The following is a 24,780-nucleotide window of genomic DNA, read 5'->3' on the forward strand; positions in this document are numbered from 1 at the left end:
AACCTTCGAATTCCGGGTTGATCTCAGCGACGTAAATATCTTCGTTTAAGTTTTTATAACAGGAGCTAATGCACTTATACTGTCCTCTTATTCCTCCTCAATTTTATTTATCTGCACGCATTGATCCCAACATAAGGTAGGGATCTCTGATTCAACAGGCAGCATAAGGGAGAGACTCGCACAGCACCCTCATTCACCATATGATCTTAACCCACACTTGCGTTAATGTTAATCGTACTACGTACGCCACTATGAATGAGGACGGTCGTAATGAACAGTCTCACGGTCATGTTAGACGCAACTTAAGTGCACCACAAAGTAGAAAATTGAACTGCCGCCTCCCCAGGTAAATTCGTAGAGCACCAGACGCAAAATTCGGAGGTCGTGGGTTCGGATCCCATTAGATGCGCCTGGTTGTTTTTCTTCTACTTTTTAATCAATTAGATTTTAACTATGAAACGATTGTGCTGTAAGTTTCCATTGATTAACACTGCAAATTAAAAAGAAAGAAGTATTGTGTTATGTTCTGCTTGGTTTCAGTGACTGTTGGCTTCTTTCATAGGCTTGATGAAAAAGCTCCGTTTTAAAACAAAATTACTGGGAATATGCGGTCATTCATATGGGCTCATTCATATGCCCTTATTCATACGCATTAGGCAAACACTCACGCTCGTCAGGCCGTCGTGTTTGGCGTTTATTGTGTTTTGCGTGCACGTATGTTTCGAGCCATTATTGTTTTGCACCACACAATACCTGCTGTGACGTCAGATGTTTAAAGAAAATTCACAACCCGCATATTTTTAGCCCTGCTGAATATGCCCATGTAACTCACAGGTGGCGCTGGGTTTGCCGAATAAGGCGTGATGTTTTGAATGTAGAGCTACGCTACCACACTACATTTACCTTCATTTCCTGAAGCATAATGCGCTCTTTCGTATCTCTGCCATCATGTGCGTTCGCTGTTGCCCTGCAGAAGAGTGCAGCGGTCAAAGGACTAGTTTTTGAACGCGGCCGCCGTATCGTCGTCTAGTGTGCATGACGCGCGCTGACACTCAGTGAGGTGCTATCGAGCGGCACTGTGAGGGCGTTCACAAGAACATTCACAGTTTCTTCCAGTTGTTTAGAATTTATGAGTTAAAGGAATTTTTCTGGGCTAAGAGATACAAATGAGCTAAGCTGCAAAATAACACGTTGACGATTAATGAACAGTGAGAAAATTTACATTGAGTCTTGTAAACGTTGCTATTATCAGTCGCTTTTATGTTTGCGCATAAAAACCCTCATTAATCATCAGAGCACTACCGGCAGGGCTCCGGCGATACAGCAAGTCAGTACGTTTTTCTTCGATGCGGTGATATAAAATGCGCTCGTAATTTTAGAAAATTTACATCTGTAAAATTATCTATTCGCCGTAGTACCAATAAAGAAATGAAAAAGACAAGCGAATTATGAATAAAAACAAAATATGAAATGAAATCTTTCACCCGGGCCACCTTCATGCATAGACTCAGCACAATCTTGAAGCCTAGTATTTATTTTTTCACTATTTATTTATTTGTACATACTGTAGGTCCAACTGGACCAAGATAGGAGCGTACACAACATTAAACTTGTGGCAGACCAGCAGGAACAAGATGCAGTCAGTACAGTAGAATCAATAAATTAGTGTTAACCCTGTACAAACATCAAATACAGGTGAAAAAATTGCAGGTAATAAAAGATTCCCTTTATATACTTGATTGCTTTTATGTTTAGGAAGACGGATGCAAAATTTTTTTCGAGATTGTGCTTTTACAACTTCGTTTGACAGCCCATTCCATTCGGTCGCTGTTAATGGAAAAAAAGAATATCTGAAACTCCTTGCAAAATCTCTCTATTGGATATGTCTACTATGTTTGTTAGGGCATATGCGTGTTCTTGTTTCGTTTATGTGTCGCTATTTCCTCACATGCACTAAACTATTAATAACACAATAAAAAAGATTTGGTCCATTTTCTATTCGTCTCTGAGGAAGGAAAGGCAAATAACCTTTCGCATAAAGGGAGTCGTGGAATCCAACCTTCGGTATTGAGAGAAAATGAAGCGTAAGGCCCGTTCCTGTACCTGCTCAAGTTTAGATATTGGATTTTAGTGGTATGGATCCCATATTTCACATGCATACTCAGGTAAGGGTCGTACCAGCATCTTGTATGCTGTCAAATTTTCTGTGGAAGCCTGTTTTAGGACGCGTCTGAGGAAGCCTAGTCTTTTGTTCCCCTTCCCGAGAATGTTATGGATATGTTTTGTCCAGCTGAAGCTTGATGTTATGGTGACGCTGAGGTATTTGTGTTCATTTACCCGAGAAAGGGGACTGACTACCTTGCAAAATATATGCATAGTGAAGCGGCTCAACCTTGTGAGCAATCGCCATGCAAATAGTCTTTTGTGGGTTGAAGGTCATTTGCCATTCTGCACCCGAGTTCTCGAATGTAATCAAGAGGAAGTTTTTTTTTTCAATAGAAAAACTGCAACTCGTCTACTGAAGTGATAAATTTGCTTATGCAATTCGCAATCTTGAAAAATGATACAAAAAGAAAAGGTACATCATTGTATATGATTCGCTTCGGGAAACACCGCCCACTGCGGCCAATACAATACTGACATATGAGTTTGAAAGTGGAAAACTTTTTGGTAATGATTTCACGTAAATTTCAATTTTTTTTCCTGATCTCATAAGATTAAATGTGATAAGCTTCTTTGGTTCATAAGCGTGCAGAACTAATATGCAGCGGACGTTGCACATTGCTTCAATAAAATTGTGAACAATATGCTGCAAATTTTTTGACTGTAACTGGCAATTCATCCATCTACATGTTCGCAAATAAGCTATAATGTTTGGCCTGAATGACGTACGTGGTCACAAGCTTGCGAGAAATGCCAAAAAACGTAGCCTTTTCTTCAGCTTTCTACCACTGAAGTCTTGTCATTTTCAAGATAACTTTTCTTACGAGCGTAATTTTGAGTTTGAGAATTCTACTGCATTCCTGGAGTCAATGCACAAACCTGCCTTGCAAGAAATGTTCCCCGACTATTTCTGACAAAAACCTTCACTCACCTGCATTCTTGTTTTGTGACTGCCGCCCACGTCTGCCAGCATGTGCTTGGTCTGTTATATTTAGGTGAGCTCCGGACGCGCTGTTCGGTCGAAGAGCGGACGTGAAACACCTGTACCCGGTAGAAGGGTGGCGAACCTGAGAGCTGCAGCAATACGGGGCCGCGTCACGGAAAAACTAAATTGCAAATTGGCAGTCGACGCCACAAGTCAAACTAGAAAACGAATAAGTTGAAGAATTGGAGGGAAACGTAAGCTCCGTAGTAAGTGCATGACGCAATAGGGTTAATGGGAGTAACGGCCATATAAGAGGAATTAGTCATTCGCGAGTTGACATCCATAGATCCCTGGGAGTCCTCATACCCCTCCTGGCACAGTGGTGCAGCGGTTAAGCGATGCGCCCCTGCCCTGCGACGGCTGGTGCGCTGGGCATGCTGGGGCACGTGAGACCCAGGTTACTTTGCCCGAGAAACCTTCCGCGACCAATCATTAATTTAACTGCCACCTCCACGGTGCAGTTTCCTCACACTCCGGAGGACAAGTTGTGATGACGCCTCAAAGTCACGCGGAGTTTGAAGAGAGCGGTGAACTCTTTTATAGGGCACCCTTCGTGAAGTTCTCTCCTGATATTTAAGTTTCACTTTAAACCAGAAACTGAGAAAAACCGACTATAATCAGCATACTGGAGAGATAAGAGAGAGAGAACTCCTTGAAGTGACTGCACTATATGCGAAAAAGGAAACAAACGTAAGAAGAATTAGCATCGAGGTTCTTTCCAGTGTTGTGTTCTAAGCTTCGGTACGAATAACACAAACTCGTGCAAATGATATTCCGAAAAGTGTAAATATAGTATGTCATTCTAAGAAAAGACAATGTGCTATTTGTGTTTAGTCACCCTCGAAGAAATTTCTGTCAAAGTGCTCTTCGTTCCGCTGAGTGCAATGCGAAGCCAGGTCTGCCGCCCCCCCAGTGAGGACGCGTCCACTTCTAAGTCCCGCAATGCTTCAAAATAATTTGTCGTTCTCATGTGCATAGCTTATGAAAAAGCTGTGACTGTTTCTGCGTGAGCGCTGCGTGCAACTGGTACGCTGCGTTGGCCGCTCGGCGCGCAGTGGTGCGCTGAACTGGTGCTACATCGGAGCTGCGCTGTTCTGTTTGCAGCCATTTTTGCGCGCATTGCAATTGCTACTCTATTAAGCATGAAATGCTTTTAGCTCCCGTTATCGGCAGTGGGGTGACGTCCCGCCGAGGTCGAGAGCCAACATCCGGGCACTGCATTCCACTCAGTCGGGCACTGAAACGAAAGCATCCGGGCACCGTACGAGATTTAACGAGACTCTCTAAGATAAAGGGCCGCTTAGAGCAAGAGGGGAGCTCCAGGGCGAGAAGGGCTTTGGGCGGAAAAACTGCTTCCGCACTGTCTCCAAGGATGGCGCTGCGGTCCCACGCTCATGCATGTAAAATACCGGCCGCTGGGCCTTCAGCTCATGACGTTTCCCCCTTTGGCAGGCAGCTCGCGGAGTATTCGCGGAGTATACACGCTCGCGGAGTATTCGAACGTGCTGCATATATACTCTTGTCAGGCCTGCGTCTCGTCGTGTCCGCGTATGCTTCTGCGTCACCCTGCATTTCAATGCCGCCACCGTCGCAGCTGCTTAAGCCGAGCAATGGAGCCTGACAGAAACAGGATACAGCAGACGAGGCAGGGCGGAAGAGATTCTCCAGACACTCACAAGAAACGATTACGTCCACATGGACTAGTGCACAGTTTGTGTGGTGTGGTGTGTTGAACACTAGATCCATTTCAGGATTTTGACTAGTACCATATACAACCAATGTGTTATGCCCGTAAACATTTCATGCTTACTCTACTCTCGGTTACGGGAGAGGCAGATATTTTTTTTTTATTATAGGGGCCACTTATTCGCTGTGTTTCTGCGGACCACTGAAGTTTTTGTTGCCTTTCTGTTGATACCGTGCAGGCACGGGAGCAGAGCGTGACGTTTGTCGCTTTTCGATACTGGTTCACTGTTTCCGCTTCACACGGGCAGCCAGAAGGAGCCCATATGAGATGTTCGAAGGCATGATCTTCAACGAAGGTTACTATTTTGTAATTATTTCTTCCCGTGTGGAAATAAAGGTTTCTGCCGAGATGCACAAATTTAGCTCTACTTAAGGAATTACGGAGGAAACCAATATGTGTGAATAGCAGCTCGTGCGTCAAATTAATTGCTGGCTGTTCTCGCAACTTATGATTATCAAAGCATTCTCAGAGAACGTAATGCGTATTCCTAACTAGTCTTGTATTCCAATATCATGTGGGGAAAAAAAGACAAGGCAGCGCGTTTTGCAATGAAGGCACATTAATCCATTATAACAACATTTAAGGCACTGGGGTAATTTCCGCCAACAAAGAGTTAAAACACGCGTCTTATGAATTTATTCTCGGTTAATGAACACAGAAACTGAGGACATATAACCGCTCGCCGAAGGATGGTCCAGCTGTACAAATCAAAAAAAGAAATGAACAGGAAAATGGTGAGATAAAATATTGATAACGAAACAAGCCATATAAGAGAATTATAGCACCGATCGAGGCTCTCTGGCGCATGAAATAAATCCCATACTGCAGATATTTACACGGTAAAAAAAATCGCTAACGCCTCCTTGCAAGTATCAGACTTCTCATCGCACGTACTATCGTGAGCAATATGAGCAGGAACACAGGAGCGCGTGCCCGATAGCCTCGAACCCTGCTGGCAGCGAAATGCGGCGGCCGCTGCAAGGTAGATGTACTATGGTAGCGTAGGCTGCATACAAGCCCATACGCTCAAAACATGGCGGCTTGTGGTGCGCAGCCAGCGCCGTCTTCGAAATGCGTGGACAACTAAAAAGTGACGTCATAATTAAAACAAAAACGCGACGTCGAAGTCACATGTTTTAGTGACGTCATATTCGTGACGTCAGCGTCACGTGCTGCTTGGCGGGAAAAATAAACTGCTGAACGCCGCGACGCTTCAGCGCGACACCCGACACGAGAACGAAGAAAGAAGACACGACGAGTGCCGACCACCAACACTATTTTTAGGTAGTCAGTTCTCGTTGTGCCTTTTTCCTGGTCGAGGTGGTCGAAATTTCCGGAGCCCTTCACTACGGCGTCTCTCATAGCCTTAGTCGCTTTGGGACGTTAAACCCCACAAAACCAAACCAACCTTTTTCCTTCGTCCTCGCCTCAGGTGTCGCGCTGAATGTCGCAGGTGTAGCGCTGAAGCGATGAAATGTGACGCCGCCAGACAGGTTATCGCTCGCACATCGTGCAACCGCACACCTCTTTTTTGCGTACGGGGGCCCCATGGCCACAGACGATGCCCTTTTGGGGCAAAAGCGACAGAACCGCACCCGACCAAACGAAACTACACAGAAGCGCTGGCAAAAGGGAAAAGCGGAAACTGTACACGAACGATGCACACCAAGAACTCGAGCAACAAGCAACGAGAAAAAGTAGGGCTAGCAGAATCGAGTTTCAAACAAAAGCAAGCAGAATGGTCAAAACATATGACCAGGGTATTACATCAGAGCACCGTCAACCTTGGCATCGTCCCACTGCCATTGCCGCTGCCATTGCCGCTGCTCTGAGCGAACGCTGTCATAAAATTTTTACAAAGCAAGCGCTATACTTTCTAACAAAATGCACACAACTAAAACATTTTAAAACGGAATCACTGCAATTGTTTTTGAACGCTTTTGAAACACAAAATATGTCCTAATTATTTTCCTCTTCTAGTCGTGTTTGTCCACTCATTTCATTTTGCCGCTTTAGTTCCACTACTAATTTGATGTCGCTAGCACTTGGTTCTGGACCGCATTCAAGCCCCGGCTTCGCGACCTATTTCAATTGACCTTGGCCGCTGTACGAAACAAAGTGGAAAGGGCGCCGCGGTTCCGCTAACTGCTGGCACTCCCGCCTCGCTAACGTTGCTGCCAAACGGCAGCTGATTGCGTGTCAGCGGCTGATAGCGATGATAAGACGATTATGGCGCGCAGAACGGGGCAATGTGTCGCCTGCAGTTGTGCGAAAAATACCGCTGTTAACCTTTTTTATTGCGAAAGCAATACTGCATGCTCTTTTCTGCCATCGATGGTCGTGGCGCCTCCTTACACAGCGGCGCGTCACGTGACCGTGTGACGTCACGACAGACCGAGAGCCGGGGCCCCAGCTCGCGCCATCGATGGTGGAGGTAAAGCATTACACGCCGGCTGCGCCGCTGCCGAGAGAGGGCGCTCGCTAGAGCTAGATAAAACGGGGGGAGGGGGGGGGGGTGGAAGGGGGGCTGCATCTGCGCTCCTCTCAGTGCGCTATGTCGGAAGATGTGTACAAGGCGAGGCTGGAACGATCTGCTGAGGCCAAGCGACGGCGCCGCGCCGAAGAAACAGACGAAGAACGGGATCAACATCGCTTGATGCGGGTGCATCTACAAGTGCAGGGCCAAGGTTAATGAGTGGTGTTTATCTTTCCTCATATCTTTCAAGTTTCTTCTAGCTGCACGTGGTAGCGGTGGTGGCTCGGCTGGAGCCAGTAGGCAGGCCCGTGCACTTTCCTTTTCATCCTTCTCTCAGTGGCAACCAACCAACCGTCGGCGCAGAGCGGCGGTAGACACGGCGGATGCGGGCTGACGAAACGGATGAAGTTGCTTTCGCAATTTCCGGGCTAAACCAAGCTGAGCCTATATGCCAGTTTTTTTTTGCTCCTTTTTTGTGTGTGTGTGTAGCCGAGTGGTCTGGCCCGGTTCTTAGATATCGGCAAGCATACCGCAACGAATATTTTCTGGCCAACATTTGAAATGGCCTATCGTATGGCCAGTCACACCTTCCCGAGAAGCGTTCGAATCAATCATGAACAAGAAATAGAAGGCTACGTCACGGCCGACGCGCCTCCTTTGATTGATTTCGTGAAAAAATGCTTAAGAAAGCACACCACGACTGTCTGCCCTTAGCAGTGCGTTTCAGCGCCCAACGATGTCTCGAGTGCCTTTGAGTGAGCGGGAAGAAGTCGTTGAACTGTCCAAGGGCCCGTTCGCACTTGCCCAAAAATCCGGCGAGTGAAGCGGAATCGGCCGTTTTTCACGCCGAGCGTGACGGAAAGCGGCGCGGCGAGGGCGATCGGGCTGAACCGATTTCCGCCGCACGGCGACAAACATGGCGGTGCCCTTCGAAGCCGGACCCGTCGCTTCGGATTGAATTCTCGTTGTTGCTGCCTTTTTCAGTGCGTTCACTGGCCAGAAATTGGGCACAGGTCTTTCACTTCGTCTCACCTCACCTCTAAGAAAACGTATATGATAAATTTGCTTTATTTTTTATTCATAATGACAATTTTGCCGCTTATTGGCTTAACAGCAGAGTCTATTTGTTGACTGTAATGGTTCCCGCCCTGATAACCAGATGGTCCCATTATAGCCTGAGTTTATTTTGGCGTCCGTGCTAGAATTCGCTGAACTAAAAGTGAGAATGCGCCTGCGTTTAACGTACGTAAGCATGCATACGCTTACGGTACATAGACAGCGTAAATTTATGCTCTTTTCTCACTATATCTGTGTATGCCGCTAGCAGCGACGCGGTGTGGAAATGCGAGAACCAGCAGCGGCGCGGCGGATCTGCCTCGCCCGCGCGTGAACGAGTGAGAACGGGTCCTTGTTTTTGCGGAGAGCGAATCCGCTTCGCTTCGATTTTTGGGCAAGTGTGAACGCGCCTTAAGAAAGGTTACTCGCAGCGGAACATTGCTGCCTTGACAGGCTGCCAGTTGAAGACTGGGAACAGGATAGTGCAAGCGTATCGAGATTAAGGACGCATTAAGGATGCGCCGCACAAAAGGCGACCCCGTGCCACATCGATGGATCAAGACCTACAGATTGTTGCTGCAGTCAAAGAGAAGCCGTTTCAGAGTGCAAAGGAATTGCACACTGCTCTCGGCCTGGAACATGTAAGCGACAGCACGGTACGGCGAAGGCTAAGGGAAGCCGCACTCAGAAGTCGCATCGCCGCTCAGAAGCCCCTTCTAACAGTTGCCAACAAAACTGCTCGCCTGAAGTTCGCTGTCGATCACCGTAGGTGGAGAGTGGAGGACTGGAAATATGTAGTCTTCTCCGACGAATCTACTTTCTCGACTCGCTGGGACCAGCAGAAAAGAGTATGGCGCATGGAGAACACACGCTTCTGTCCTCAGAACATCAAGGAGGTGGCCGCAAGTGGACGCACATCAGTAAACGTATGGGCGGCTATTTCGTGTGAAGGCCTAAGTCCCATTGTAAGAATCCCTGGGAGATTTACGAGTGCTGCGTATTGCACATTGCTGGAACACGAGATGATCCCCTATGCATTGAACGGTCCACACCCCGATGGGTATTATCTATTCCAACATGACTTGTCTCCCGTTCACACAGCAAAGGTCGTGTCGAGTATTTTAAACGAACTAGGAGTAAGGAGCCTGGAATGGTGTGCGAACGGTGCGGACATGAATATCATAGACCATGTTTGGGCACGAATGAAGGCAAAGTAGTCAAGGCTCTCCTTGGACTTGGCGACCGCCGATGAACTGTGGGAAGCTATACAACACGAGTGGCAACATCTTTAAAGTGGCACAGCCTTCATTCAAGCTCTCTACGGATCTTTGGCAGAAAGAATGGAGGCAGTCATTCAAGCCGGCGGAGCCATGACCCGTTATTAACTCACCAAACGTGCAAGAAAAGCTCAAGCTAATACTAATATATTGGGGTACTTTTTGTGTGCAATCAAATTTTGTTACCATTTGGAGAGCGTCCAATAAAAGATTTCAACCCACTGCTGCATGCAACTTTTCTCCGTTCACAAAAACAAGGATGCAGCAAAACACGTATCAGAAAACAATGTTGCTTTTTCTTGGGCGTGAACGCTGTTACAGGCGCTACAGTATAGGGGCGGTATCACTGCCATACGTCCCGCGCATATCACAGAAATAGAGAGAGCGAGAAGCATTTTACACACAACTGCAGGCGACACATTGCCATGTTCTGCGTGCTATAGTCGTCTTATCATCGCTAGCAGCCGCTGACACGATATCAGCTGCCGTTTCGCAGCAACGTTAGCGAGGCGGGAGTGCCAGCAGTTAGCGGAACCGCGGCGCCCTTTCCAATTTGTTTCGTACAGCGGCCGCGGCATTTCGCTGCAGCAGGGTTCGAGGCTATCGGGCACGCGCTCCTGTGTTCCTGCTCATATTGCTCACGACAGTACATCGAGAGGAAGCGGAGAGATGTGCAAAACCAATGCACGATTTAAGTAATACCGGGCCGAATTGAAACGCGAACACTAAGGCGTCTTTCATTTTTCAAGAGTTTGGCATATATATATATATATATATATATATATATATATATATATATATATATATATATATATATATATATATATATATCTCCGTACGTATCACAATTGAATATACTTCACAGTAACCCTTTGTACTGAACTTATTAATCAGACTATAATTTATCACTGAAGCTGAATATAGAAATCTGAAATATTATATCGCATTGTGCGGTGTTAATGCGTAGTTTTCGTTCGTTATTCCTTTTAAAATTTTCGCTTAATTCAATATGCAAGCTATATGAGACAGCAATGGAATAAATGTTATGCAAAAAGAGCTAAGCAAGGCGGCGTTATATATCTATACACACAAGGCGGAAACTGCAATTTCGGCGTGGTACGTTACACACTAAGTTGAAAATTGGGAATTATTTCGCTCAAATAAGGGAATGTAAAGTTTTATGAGACCCTGTAACACCTGACACACCGGGCTGTGTTTTAATCCCAGCCGGCCTCTCCTGCTTTTCTCTCATTAAAATTCCTTTTCTCTCCCTCATCAACCTTGCAAAACGTCAATCACATGATAAAGCGATAAGCATTATTTCTACGTATGGCCATTGCTTATAACAGCATGCGTCACAGTTTTAAACAGGAAAAACAAGAAAATCGATATAAAACCGTCTTATAACATTGGATAAACAGCAACAAACCTGTTTTTATCAACTAAGAATTGTATATCTCTTAATTAATCAGGCTTCGTCAGAAAAGGAAAAGAGAAAAGGCGGAAACAACAAACAAGTATAGAGAGTTATTTTGTTTTGGTTATGGTGGTTTAACGTCCTAAAGCGACTCAGGCTGTGAGGGACGCCGTAGTGAAGGTCTCCAGAAATTTCGGCCACCTGGGGTTCTTTAACGTGCACTGACATGTCGCAATACATGGGCCCCTAGAACTTCGTCTCCATTAAAATTCGACCGTAGCGGCCGGGATCGAACCCGCGTCTTTCGGATCAGCAGCCGAGCGCCATAACCACTGAGCCACCGCATCAGTGTTGTAGACAGTTCAAACCATTCGTAGCAATGCAGTGTCAAAAATAAAAAAGCGATCCCAGATAAAGGCTAATCAAGACATACGAAAATCCCAGGAAAGACGGCAGTAATCATCTTCCATAAAAAATGAAAGAGCCTGCATATGTCCGTTTATAAATCGCAGCGCTTCATCAAGGAGTGAAACCGAAAGTGCTCTCACACTTCTCCCTTGCTTGAGAAATGAAAAAAAGCCCGGATTATCTCCTGGTCCCTTTTGTCTTTGGCAACTGCAAAAAACTTATTTTAATTCAAGCGTCGTTTACAACCGCACCTCTAACAATGGCATGCCAAGAAACCGTCGCGTTTATTTTTCCGTTCAATTTGTGTTTTCTGGCCCTATCGTTATAGCATCTTCCCGTTTCTCCAATTTAAACAGTATTGCAGCTAACTGGGATCTTATTTTGCGCACTTATTGACGTGCTTCTCAGAGCATGACTCGTACTTTCGACCACCATGCATTGCACAGACTTTGCCAAGCTTGCACGGGGCATAGAAAACCACGAAAATGTGAGAACTGTTTGCGGTCTTTTTAACATTTTGTGGCAGCCTGTGGAAACACGGATTAAGCAGTCTTTTCGCTTCATGCTTCGCTCTTCTGTCTGTGTGTTATTTTGTATAGGAGGCTTTTACAATTTTTTAAAACTAAACTCACTTCGATAATCATCACTAATTAGGCGAGCAACATGGTCATCAGAGCTTTGATGCAAAAGGTGCAGGCAAGATTTATTGAGAGCTGCCTGAAGATTAGAGCCAGCTACAGCCGTTTTATCAGCTTAGAATGAATGCTACCGAAAGGTACTGCACTATTCCTGGACCTGGGTCAGTACATCCGGCAGACGTGTAACTGAGAGAACTTGACGAGGCCATCTAAAAACTGCATCACCTTGTGAACAGGAAACTCACAGACTGTTGTATCCTTTCTTGTTTCAGTTTCGTTTCTTTCAGTGTACATATCGCCATCGTCATTCAATATGATTTCCTATATAAGTGGCTTGACTGTGACGAATAAAGGGGAGTGTTTCTGCATACTGCGCTTGCGTGGTCCCGTGTCAAGCGTCTGGTCTGAACCAGACGCCACATATTGGCGACGAGGATGAACCGCCTACGGTGCAAGGCGACACGGAGCCCTTGCAGCCACGATCTCATCGGCGGCCAGGAGTAGCGCAAGAACGCCGGAGGTGCGCAAGAACGCCGGAGGTGCGCAAGAACGCCGGAGGTGCGCAAGAACGCCGGAGGTGCGCAAGAACGCCGGAGGAGCGCAAGAACGCAGATAAGTGAAATTTGCTCACACCACATATTGCGAGGATCAGTATCGGAGCCATGTCACTCGGGTGTTTCCCAGCACCACCCCCTTTCTTGCCTGCACCCGGTGACCCGGCTGTGCCTTGGCAGCAGTGGAAACCCGTATTCCTGAATTTCCTGGAGGCCATTGGCGGCGATGAACTGAAGCCGAAGCGTTGCAAGGCAATTCTGCTAAACTCGCTCGGGGTTGAAGGCCAGCGAATATTCTACAGCATCCTTGCACAAGGAGCAGACGTGACTGCGGACGCCAAGGCCGGGGACAAGAAGGAAGAGGTGGACCAGTTCAAGGACGCGCTTGCTGCACTGGATACGCATTTCGCGAGCGCTACGAATGATTTGGTGGAGCGGCGCCGGTTTCGCCAAAGACAACTGCCTGGTGAGACATTTCAAGCATTTACAAACAGTCTTCGGGACCTTGCGTCTACTTGCAATTTTGGCAGTGCTACCGATAGCATGATTCGAGACCAATTACTGGAAGGCACTTCGTCACGAACAACACGTGAACGCATGCTTTATGAAGGGTCTTCGCTTACATTGCAGCGTGCTGTTGACATCGGGAAGCAAATTGAGCAAACACAACAAGAGCTCGGGGAATTCGCGCATAGCACTGTGAACAAGATTCAAGATGTGCGAAAAAGGTCAGACGCTGAGCAAGGAAGTTGCTACAGGTGCGGCTCGTCATCGTATATGGCTAACTCGACTGCATGTCCGGCGAGGAACAAGCGTTGCCACTCTTGCGGAAAAATTGGTCACTTTTCAAGCATGTGCAAATCGAAGAAAAAGAAATATGCCGTTCGAAAGCCCCAGAAGGCCAACGCCGTCACGGTACTTCAAATCGGTGACCGTAATGCGTCGGCGAAGGATATTCGAGCCAACATTTCTATCGGGAAGATAAGATTGTCGTTGATTGTAGACACAGGCGCTACGGTTTCTTTGCTCAGTGAAGAGCACTACCACAAATATCTAGCCGACACGTACTCATTACGACCGCCGACTGCCAATTTGTGCAACTATTCCGGAGAACAAATCAAGTTAAGCGGTTGCTTTCTTGCTGACGTATCTTACAAGGGAAACAGAGCCAGTGTGCTTTTTCATGTCACAACCAAGGGCACTTCGCTGCTGGGGCTTGATGCCGTTCGGAGCCTGGGAATCACTATCAACGGCTCAACCTTGAATTGCTGCCAGGTGACATGCCCTGATTCACTGCCTTCAGAATTTACGCACCAGTTTGCGCACTTGTTCACGGAACAGTTAGGGCATGTGAAAGGCTTTGTTCACCATGTTACTGTCGTTCATCTGTGAAACCAGTCGTTGCGAAACTCCGACGCCTGCCGCTCACGCTACGGCAACAGGTATCGGTAGAGATACAACGCCTGCTGGCCGAAGATATAATTGAACCTGTCGACGCATCGGAGTGGATTCCACCGATCGTCGTCGTGAGGAAGAAGGACGGTTCAATTAGGTTGTGTGTGGACCTACGTGAAGTGAACAAGGCAGTAATTGCCGATGCTTTTCCTCTTCCGCATACAGAGGAATTACTTCATGAACTAGCTGGAGGAACGTGCTTCTCAAAGCTCGACTTAGCGTCGGGAAACCACCAGCTAGAACTGACTCCGGAAAGTCGGGGACTAACCACCTTTATCACACACGAAGGATTGTTTCGTTTTAAGAGAGTGTGTTTTGGCCTTGCATCTGCCCCTTCAGCCTTTCAGAGAATGATGCAGCATATTTTGAAAGATTGTAAAGGCGTACTTTGTTACATTGATGATGTGATTGTGTGGGGCAAGACACGTGAGGAGCACCACAAGAATCTACACCAGGTGCTAAAACGCATTGGTGATTCAGGTTTGAAGCTCAACCAGAAATGCACATTTGCTGTTTCAGAACTATCCTTTTTAGGGCATACGGTGAGCTCAAAAGGGCTCACACCATTGCAGTCTAAGGTTGACGCTATTGTCAAAGTGCCTGCTCCTCACGATGTTGCCACTTTGAGGTCATTTTTGGGTCTCGCTGGTTACTATGCTCGATTTGTGCCGCGATTTGCTGATCTCGTCGAGCCGCTTAGAAGGCTCCTGCGGTCTGGTCAACAGTTCACGTGGGATGATGCGGCGGAGCGTAGCTTCCAGCTTGTTAAGACAGCTTTGTCTTCAAGCCCAGTCATACAAATGTTTAACCCAGACCTTGATGTAATTGTTACGACAGATGCTTCTGATAAGGGTCTGGGAGCCGTTCTTCAGCAACGCGATGGTGACAGCGTACGCACGGTGGCCTTCGCATCACGTGCCCTGACTCCTGCTGAGCGGAAGTACTCCGCTGGGGAACGGGAGGCCCTTGCTTGTCTCTTCACGTGCGAGCGCTGGCACGTCTACTTGTGGGGTAGAAAATTTTTGTTACGTACGGACCACCAGGCACTGGTGACGTTACTTTCAGCTGCCGGTACAGGACGCCGACCTTTGCGTATATCGAGATGGTCAGCTCGACTTTTGTACTATAACTTCGACGTAGAGTACCAGAAGGGATCGCAAAATGTCGTGGCCGATGCGCTTTCACGCCTATCTCTTGACTGTGACTCGCAGCAGACGATGCAGGAAGAAATTGTGTCCGTTGTATCAGAGTGCCTAACAAAGGAACGGCTGCAGGTGGCCACTGCTGCAGACAGCACACTGCAACAGGTTGTTGTGCACGTGGTACATGGTTGGGCGCCTAGAAAAGCTTTGCCAGCAGAAGTAATGCCGTACTTTAACGTGCGGGAAGAGCTTTCTTTCGTTGATGGCCTTTTGATGCGCGGCGAGCAGGTAGTTGTTCCGAGTGAATTAACCTCGCTCCTGGTTGGTTTTGCGCACGAAGGTCACCCAGGAATTGTGAGGACGAAGCAGAGACTACGTGATCTTTACTGGTGGCCGCGTTTGAATAAACAGGTAAAAGAAGCAATTCATTTTTGTCATATCTGCCAGGCCGCGGACAAGTCCGCTAAACCGTCGTTTGCACCGCTGCAGCCGGTGACGTTTACAGCGCTACCATGGCAGAAGCTAGCAATGGATATAGTGGGACCGATTGACTGGGCCCCTTCAAACTGTAGGTACATGATATCGCTGATCGATTATCATTCCAAGTGGCCTGAGGTTGCCTTTTCATCTACAGTAACGTCACAGAGTGTGGTCGATTTTTTGCAGACTGTGTTCAGCCGAGAAGGCTATCCGGAAGGAATTGTCACAGATAACGGGCCTCAGTTTAGATCGCAAATGTTTGAAACATTCTTGAGAGAGAGGGGTATTGCGCATCGTTGTTCTTCTCTGTACTATCCACAGGGAAACGGCGCGATTGAACGTTTTAATCGCGTGCTGAAAGATTTCATGCAGGTTGCCCGATTGGAACAACGGCCCTTCCAGGCTGCTGTGGTTGACTATCTCGGCATATATAGGTCCACGCCGCATGCGACAACGGGTGTGTCGCCAGCTAAGTTGCTCCACGGGCGTCAGCCAATGACAAGACTCAATACAGTGGGTTTGCCGACAAGAGAGAGTGTCCATGCCGGTTCGCATGTTCCTGCTAGGGTTAAGACGAAGCAGATGTATGCAAAACAGTATACGGACAGGAGGCGAGGTGCGAAAAGACCAGCCTTTAGAGTAGGGGACTTCGTTCGTGTACGCAAGCCAGCAGGCGGTGGGAAAGCGTCGGTAAATTACATGGGACCTTTCAAGATTGTCGGCAGAAAAGGCAAAAATAGCTTTTTGATGAGCGACGGTCGTTGCTGGAACGCGTCTAAACTAGTTCGGGTTCCCTGCAGTCAATCGCAGACAATAGAACAATGGGCATGGGAATTGCCTCATCACTACTCGGGTACCGCTGGGCCTGAAAGCCGCGCAGGCGCTGAACAGGGTGAATTGTTGCGATTGCCGGAAACAAGTGCTGAAGTTAATGAAGAAGTGGTTGCTCCTTTAGAGGATTCGGTGGAGCAACCTTTGCGTCGAAGCACTAGGGTACGCCGACCTGTAGAAAGATTTCGGTTTTCTTTACCTGAGCAATAAGTGTTTAGTTCGTGTTATTTTGGTTGTTGTAAATTACTATGTTGAATTTTCAAGCGGGAGGCGATGTTGTATCCTTTCTTGTTTCATTTTCGTTTCTTTCAGTGTACATATCGCCATCGTCATTCAATATGATTTCCTATATAAGTGGCTTGACTGTGACGAATAAAGGGGAGTGTTTCTGCATACTGCGCTTGCGTGGTCCCGTGTCAAGCGTCTGGTCTGAACCAGACACCACACAGACGAACTTGAGTCCTTCTGGAAATTTCCGGTAGATGTACAACATGAACTGATGGGCACGTTTTTCAGTCATGATTTTTAGTGCAAAAGTGCAACGGCATGAGGCCATCGGAGGAGGGGATGAGACAAAGCGTTGTGTCTCATCACTTTTCTCCCTGTGAACTCGTGCCGCTGCACCGTTGCACTACAAATCGACTCCTGTAGACGCATAGGATTTCGATATTGGTAGACACCATGCTGTCACGTTGCACCTCTTGTAAAAAGGCAAAGTAATTATCAACACAGTGGTACACCGTCCTCACATGCAGGCCACTAACGTTTTCTTGAATTCCTTGGTCCATCGCTAGCACATATATCTCGCACAGTACTGGAGCAACTGAGGAACGTGTACACATTCCGGATTTCTGTACATAAAACTGATCATCGAAGCTGATTGCTATGGATTCTAGATAGAATTAAAGTATGCCCATAAATTGATCGTAATGTAGCGCGGCGCTTCATAGAGGACGCAGGAATTGGCATCGAAGCATTGCCCAACTACGAGCTGTTACGCAACGTCTTACCATCCAGCGTCTACTGCTAATGCGTTAAATATAGCGACTGATGCCTTCACGACGAAACGTTGCAAAACCAGTGATGACAATTTTGAAAAACAACTGCTGCTGAAATATAACAAAGTGCAAAAAATATTAAGCAAGCCGCACTAGTTTATTGTAGTTTGAGTGAGTTTGTGGTATTACACTAAAGTTCGAAGAAAGGTAACGCAACAGTAATCAATTACTGTTCGGTGATTATTAAGTTACTTTTCTGGGGTGGTATTTGACCACTGTAACTAGTTACATTTCAGATGGAGTAACCGTAATTGTAATCGGCTACCTATTTTCTGAAACGTGTACAAGACACGTCCAAGTAAGCCTAGAACATCATCATAAATTTATGAAAGCATTTCGCCATCGGCGGAGCTTCTCTCAGGTAAACGTGGCTGCATGCAGGCCGCCTGGCTGGTCCCAACTACGCAGGTCGCTAGAATGAAAGGATTTCAAGGGTTCAATATCTTTTTTCCCGCAGAAGCCTGTGTCATTTGCTGGTCTTCGCGCTGCTGTTGATGCGCTGCCTCGTGGAGGTCTGTTCTCGCCGCAAAATGTTAGAATTCCCGCTCATCAGTAAGGAAATCATGGCTACTCTGAAGTCCTTCACTGGCAAGGGCAGTGTTAGTTCGTCTCTAGTGAACATTGTCGCAGCAATCCAACCACTGCAACGAAAGGATGGCAAACCGTCTCGCATCGTCGTAATGTTTACCTCTCGTGTGTGCACAGATATGTAGTTGAATAAACTCAACACAGTCAGGCGAGGTGGCATCTACGACATTGAGAACTTCACGGCTCAAAATGTGGCTGCTCTGGCCGGTAATTGAGGTGGCGCAGTTCGTCTTACAGTTATGAGCGCAGCTTACACTTTATTACTATGCGCGCAAATGACTGCGTCCAAAACCTTGTTTATAACACCTCATTCGGTATGCGCACTCTACACCTTGCGCCTATTGGCGCATTCGGTTGGCGGGACGAGAGCAGAGGCGCCGAGCAGTGCGGAGCAGTACAGTAGCACGCCGAGCAAGGGGGTGACTGCCCTCCCACGGGAACGCTCTCCGAGAGTCGAGAGCAGTGCGCCACGACCACGTGACCGCACTTCTCTTCCCAGCATTCTCCGCCTGCCCGCAGTGGCGGCAGTTGCAAGCCGAGAAGGCCAACGCGCTGTGAAAAACCACGTGTTTTGGACATACGCGATTGTGGCTTGCATGCCCTTGTTCCCGCAGCACCACGAATTGCCTCCAAGAAGGACTGGTACAGAAATTACACGAAAAATCGCAAATAAAACCTAAATTATAGTTCAAACGTTTGCTCTTGGGACATAAAAAAACTCTGCCTCTCCCGTAACCGAGAGTAGAGTAAGCATGAAATGTTTACGGGCATAATGCGAAGCGCGCGCGGACACGACGAGACGCAGGTCTGACAAGAATGTATATGCAGCGCGTTCGAAACTGTCCGAAGTGCGTAGAGGCGAAAGCGTTTTCAGCACCACTTTGCGTATGTGACACTGGTGATGTTACCACTGGATTACGTCACACAATTCATGACGAAGTAATGACAAATTACTGATTAGTGTGTAATGACTGATTAATGACTAAATACTAATAAACTGCTAATTAATAACGCTTAAGCTTCGCCTTTAGAAGTGGAACGCAACAGCGTGTTGTAGCGCTGACAGGCAGTCCGCGGAACGCCACCACCCGTTCGGCGTGTTGCCTCGTCCTTTGAACGCGACGCTTTTTGAGGAAAGGAAATTACGCAGTAATTCTCTGCCATCTCGGTGGACACCCGAGCCGCACCTTACAGGAAGGTAGGAACGCCACCACCCGTTCGGCGGGATGCCTTGCCCTTTGAACGCAACGTTTTTTGAGGACAGGAAATGGAGCAGTAATTCTGTCATCGCGATGAACACCCGAACCGCACCGTGTCGCCAACAAGAGAGAAGGAAAAAAAAAAAGATAGCGCGGATATGACGCTTTATGCCATGTGATTTCCTCTACACTCGCTTTACGAGAGAGAGCAGCCGGGACTGCTCCCGACTGCTCTCAGCGCAGGGAAAGCCCCCCTCCTCTACCATTGGAAGAAAGTGATTCTACTCCTGCTCTCCCACTGGAGGGCGTCCGCTTGTCTGAGAGCACTTTTGAAGTGCTCTCTAGTGCTCCTGCTCTCCCACTCGAATTCGCCATATGTTTCACTGCTAATGATTGGCGATGCTGGGGGGTAACGTGTTCTATTCTTTATTGCCAACACCAGCGGCAAGTTCTGATATTTTGGCAAAACCATCTTACAGACTATTCATTTTAATAAAAGGTAGGACGCCGCGAATAAGTCAGAATTGGTAGGATCCTCGCCACAATTTCCTCCTGGGATGCTAGCCATACGCCGCTTGATGATTATTTTGCTCCGGCAATGCCATCCTCCTTTCAAGACAAGCACCCTCTGGTTGGTTCCTGTAGTAAACAACCACTGGTTACGTATTCCTCCTATCTGGTCATACCCTTCTTCTTGCATGGTGACCACCCCATAGGTGGCTCCAACGGCAAAGCACGCACCTGTTATGCCTACTACTACGACTACTAGTAGTATTACTACGACGCAAAACAGAGGAAAGGATCACGCTTCGCCGCTGTCGCTGTGAAACAGTGCAGCTTAGTGAAAAGCTATTTGCTGTCACCCGAGAGCTAACACTGAAACATTTACGTTACAGACTCGAAACGATCCTGTGACTTCTTTTGTGACTAACGTCAGATAGCAACCCACCGTTTCCAAAGCCGCCTGCCGGGGCTAAGATTCAAGGGCATCAGATGCATTTTTGGCCTTAAAGGAGATCAAACTAAATTTTCCTGTGTCGATGTAATACCGCATTTTAGCCGCAAAGGCACTATTTTTTCTAAAAATGGGGCGGTGGTAATCTATAGAAAAAGCTAAAAACAAAACGCAGGTGTCCCCATGATCGGCTGATTTCGCAAGTCAATTTTGATGTGTCGACAAAAGGTGTTTAGGAGATGACCTAAGAGGCAAGGCTGAACTATCATCGTTCACTTTAAAATGATCATCATGTGGTCGGTTTCGACGTACACATTACGTATACATTGAAATTGACTACATGATAATCTTAAGTGAATTTTTTTAGCAATAGCTGTTTTTTTCTGACTAACAAACACCGAAATACCCAAAAGGAGCCACAGGATAGCAATTTACTCAGTAAAGAAACTGCATTGAGCTGTCCTCGCGGGCCTTCCAACCGCACATCATGAGCAACGACTATCTAGACGGAGGTGGACACTATGGATAATTAAGCGGAACAATGGGTGAGGTGAGTGTTGTATATGTGGTTTCGGTTCCGGTTTGGGGATCACCTGCCGCCAGAGGCACCAGTGTCGCTATGTGCATATATATATGACTGTATGTGGCAATAAAGCGGGATTGTTTGGTTGCTAGCAGTTCGTGTACTTGGGCGGCACCCGCTGCTTCCATCAAGGATACACCGGCACCCACCAATGCAGCCAGCCTTCGATCGTTCCTGGGACTGGTCGAATACTACTCTAGGTTCGTTCCCAACTTTGGCGATATGGTTGAACCGATGCGCGTTCTGCTTCGAAAGGGGCAACCATTTGTTTGGTCTGGCGAGGTAGACTCCAGTTTTGGCAAGATCAAAGAGGCATTTGCGTCCAATATTAGTCCTACGGATGTTCGATGCATCTCTTCCAGTTGTTGTTTCCACTGACGCTTCAGACTGTGGGCTTGGAGCGGTTCTCCAACAGGTGGACGGAGAGAAAGTGCACACTGTCGCCTTTGCTTCTTGAGCGCTTTCATCTGCAGAGAGGAGATATTCAGTAGGAGAACGCGAAGCGCTTGCGTGTGTTTGGGCGTGCGAGAAGTGGCATGTTTACTTGTGGGGACGCCATTTCACGTTGCTTACTGACCATCAAGCCTTGGTCGCATTGCTGTCTACTCCAGGGCCAGGAAGGCGTCCTTTGCGGATAGCACGGTGGGCGGAGCGCCTACTGCTGTACAACTATACAGTAAAGTACCGGAAGGGTTCGCAAAATCGAGTAGCAGATGCGCTCTCTCGCCTCCCTGCGTCACCTCCTCAGGAAGAAGAGACTTTACCAGATGAAACTGTATCAGTTGCCCTTATATCTTCTTGCATTACCAGGGAAGAGTTTGAACAGGCCCAGTCGGAAGACAGCACACTGCAACGAATCAAGGCCTACATTGAATCGTACTGGCCTGCGCAAAAATCTCTGCCGGGTGAGCTTCAACCTTTCTTCAAACTTCGCGATGAACTGTCAGTGGTGGAAAATTTGATTTTGCGTGGTGAATGCCTTGTGGTTCCCGCATCACTTACAGCGCGGATAATTACCGCTGCTCATGAGGCTCACCCTGGAATTGTACGAACGAAAGTACGTCTGCAAGAAACATTTTGGTGGCCAGCCATGGACAGGCAAGTCGAGCTAGCTATTCAAACGTGTAGAATATGCCAGGCAGCGGACAAGAGCACGAAGGTTATGGCTGCACCATTGAACCCGGTCCCCTCACCAAAGCAACCGTGGCTAAAGCTGGCCATGGACATTGTTGGCCCATTTAAGAGAGCACCACACAATTGTCGATATGCGATCACGCTGGTCGACTACTTTTCTAAGTGGCCCGAAGTATACTTTTGCAACAAAGCCACAACACGCACAGTAACAGGCTTCTTGGTCCCAGGGTTCGCACGTGAAGGTTACCCAGAGGAAACTGTTTGCGATAACGGGCCACAGTTTTCATCTCGAGAGTTCCAAGCTTTTCTGCAGGATCGCGGCATCCGCTTGCGGCATTCGTCCGTATACTACCCGCAAGCAAACGGAAAGTAGAACGGTTCAAAAGAGTTTTTAAAAGCTTTGTTCAAGTGGCTACACTCGAGCAGCGTCCCTTACGCCAAACGGTAACAGAATACTTGGGCATTTACCGTTGTACGCCGCATGCCACAACTGCAGTTGCCCGAGCACTTCTCCTGCATGGACGTCTGCCAAGGACTCGGCTCGATGTCGTTGGGTATCCGTCAGCAATATTTGCAACCGACCCTAGTTCAGAGCTCCACCGCCTACGCGAGCGGGTGAAGCAAAAGCAGCAATCCAGTAAACTATACACAGACGCTCGCAGAGCCGCAAGGGAAACCAAAGTGGATGTTGGTGACCTTGTACGATTAAGCAGATAGACAACTGCTTTTAAAAGTGACCTGGCTTTTAGCCGCCGAAGAAAAGTGATAAGAAAGCAGGGGCAATCGTCTTTCCAACATGATGATGGAAAAACATGGAACGCTTCAAAGTAGTCAAGGATGCCACGGGCTTCTGCATCTCTCTGTGGGTGGGGGGAAAGGAGTGATACAAATGACACCGCTTGGGAAAGCAGCTCACCGCCTACCTCGGAGAGACCCGTTTCAGAAGCGCCAACCGGAACTTCAGCTGTGGCTGCTGCGAAGCAGCCGCCTATGCCACCAGTGACCGGCTGTGAGCCGGAAGAGACTTCGCCTGCCGCCAGTGGTTTCTCAGAAGCATCGGGACCTCAGCGTAGGGTACAGCCATCAAGCAATAGACGACCTCCAGACCGCTATGGACACTAAGTACTTAAAGACACGTTTTGCAGTGAACATGAACCTTTCACAATCTGCACGAGTGTTGAGTTTGCTGACGTTGTGAAATATGAACATAAATGTAGTTGTATCTTGTTTTCCTCTTTTTGTTTTATATTTTTGTATTAAGTGCATAAGACAAGCAAAAATTTTGTTACTGTAAATATAATTCTGTAAAAGAGCACTAACGTACTACCACTACTAAATCACTAACCCATGTAGCTGTTTTTTTTTATAAGGAAGGGAATATGTTGTATATGTGGTTTCGGTTCCGGTTTGGGGATCACCTGTCGCCAGAGGCACCAGTGTCGCTATGTGTACATATATGACTGTATGTGGCAATAAAGCGGGATTGTTTGGTTGCTAGCAGTTCGTGTACTTGGGCGGCACCCGCCGCTACAACAGCGAGCTTCCGAAGTCAGCCCCAAATAATCATGAGAAAATCGCCTGCCACCTACTTCCGGTTCCGGTTCTATGCATTTATATGCCAGTGTCATTGCGGTCTCTGTGCGCGCCGCCATAGTTTATTCCATAATTTATTTGCTCTGACACACAGTTCAAGGCGCATTATCATCGTAAGATCAGCCCATGGGACGCTGGTGCGTGTCCTGTGAGCAGAAAGAGACATTCGTGATAGATACGCGTGATCCGTCGTGGTTCGTATGTCGGCATTGGTTGAGTGTTGTGCATGCGTGCTGCAGTCGGTTTGAAGTGCATATAAACCAGTGTAACTATTGGCCCTCATGGATTTCCTTTTCTTTAACACAATGGCGAGGGCGGGAATAACTGGAGTTGAGCACACGACAGATGTATTTTCTCCTCACAGTGTGTAAAACCTGTCAGTGGGCTAGCAAACGACCTTTATATGGCAGTGTGCGCACAGCGTTGCTCAGCACATCGCATGGCGTACTCTTAGAAAGCCTCATACCATATATGTGGCGCACATTCGCTGCAGTCGGTTTGACGTGCGTTTGAACTAGTTTAACTCATTGCCGGTAGGCATTTGTTTTTTTTCTCATAATGTGGAGAGCGGAAACATATAGTTGAGTAGCCTAGAAATGTATTTTCATCACAGCGTGTAAAGGATGTCAGTGGGTTGAGAACGACCCATACTTGTCAGTGTGCACACAGCGGCGCTCAACACATCGTATGGCACGCTCGTAGAAAGCCTCGTACCACCTGTGTGGCGCATATGTGCTGCAGTCGGTTTGATGTGCGTTTGAACTAGTTTAACTCATGGTCATCACGCATTTGTTTTTTTCGCTGTAAAGGGGAGAGAGGAAACATGTAGAGTTGAGTAGACTATAGTTGTTGTCGAGCGCGCCCGGGAGGCGAGGCGACCGCGGCCACGTTTATTAGAGGGCTGCCGGATAAAAGATTGCGGCAGTGCTGCGGGCGGCAGCGTTCAGCCGACGCCAAGGTCCCGAGCGTTCTCTGGCGCGGTCTAACGACCTGTCGTCCTCTTCGGCTTTTCGTCAATGACGGCCGCGCCGGTCGCTACAG

General features: G+C 47.6%; 1 protein-coding gene across 2 annotated transcripts; it reads left to right on the forward strand.

The window, feature by feature from the left end:
- The first annotated feature begins 12,599 nt into the window (after positions 1-12,599).
- On the forward strand, positions 12,600-15,147 carry LOC149362738 (uncharacterized). Of its 2 annotated transcripts, none has more exons than XM_089573195.1 (2): positions 12,600-12,687; positions 12,726-15,147. In XM_089573195.1, exon 2 carries the CDS (start codon positions 12,830-12,832, stop codon positions 14,111-14,113), a length of 1,284 nt encoding a protein of 427 aa, XP_089429321.1. In that variant the 5' UTR covers positions 12,600-12,687; positions 12,726-12,829; the 3' UTR covers positions 14,114-15,147. The 2 variants fall into 2 exon arrangements, with proteins under 2 accessions (XP_089429321.1, XP_089429322.1); XM_089573196.1 differs by having other exon boundaries at positions 12,605-12,687; positions 12,745-15,147.
- The last annotated feature ends 9,633 nt before the right edge of the window (positions 15,148-24,780 follow it).

This window comes from Amblyomma mixtum, chromosome 2 (assembly GCF_055824585.1).
Source record: "Amblyomma mixtum isolate Tamu chromosome 2, ASM5582458v1, whole genome shotgun sequence".
NCBI classification, from domain to species: domain Eukaryota; kingdom Metazoa; phylum Arthropoda; class Arachnida; order Ixodida; family Ixodidae; genus Amblyomma; species Amblyomma mixtum.

Excerpts from the sequence above, each read along its gene's own strand:
- LOC149362738 (XM_089573195.1), top strand. The coding sequence starts at position 12,830 with ATGTCACTCGGGTGTTTCCCAGCACCACCCCCTTTCTTGCCTGCACCC.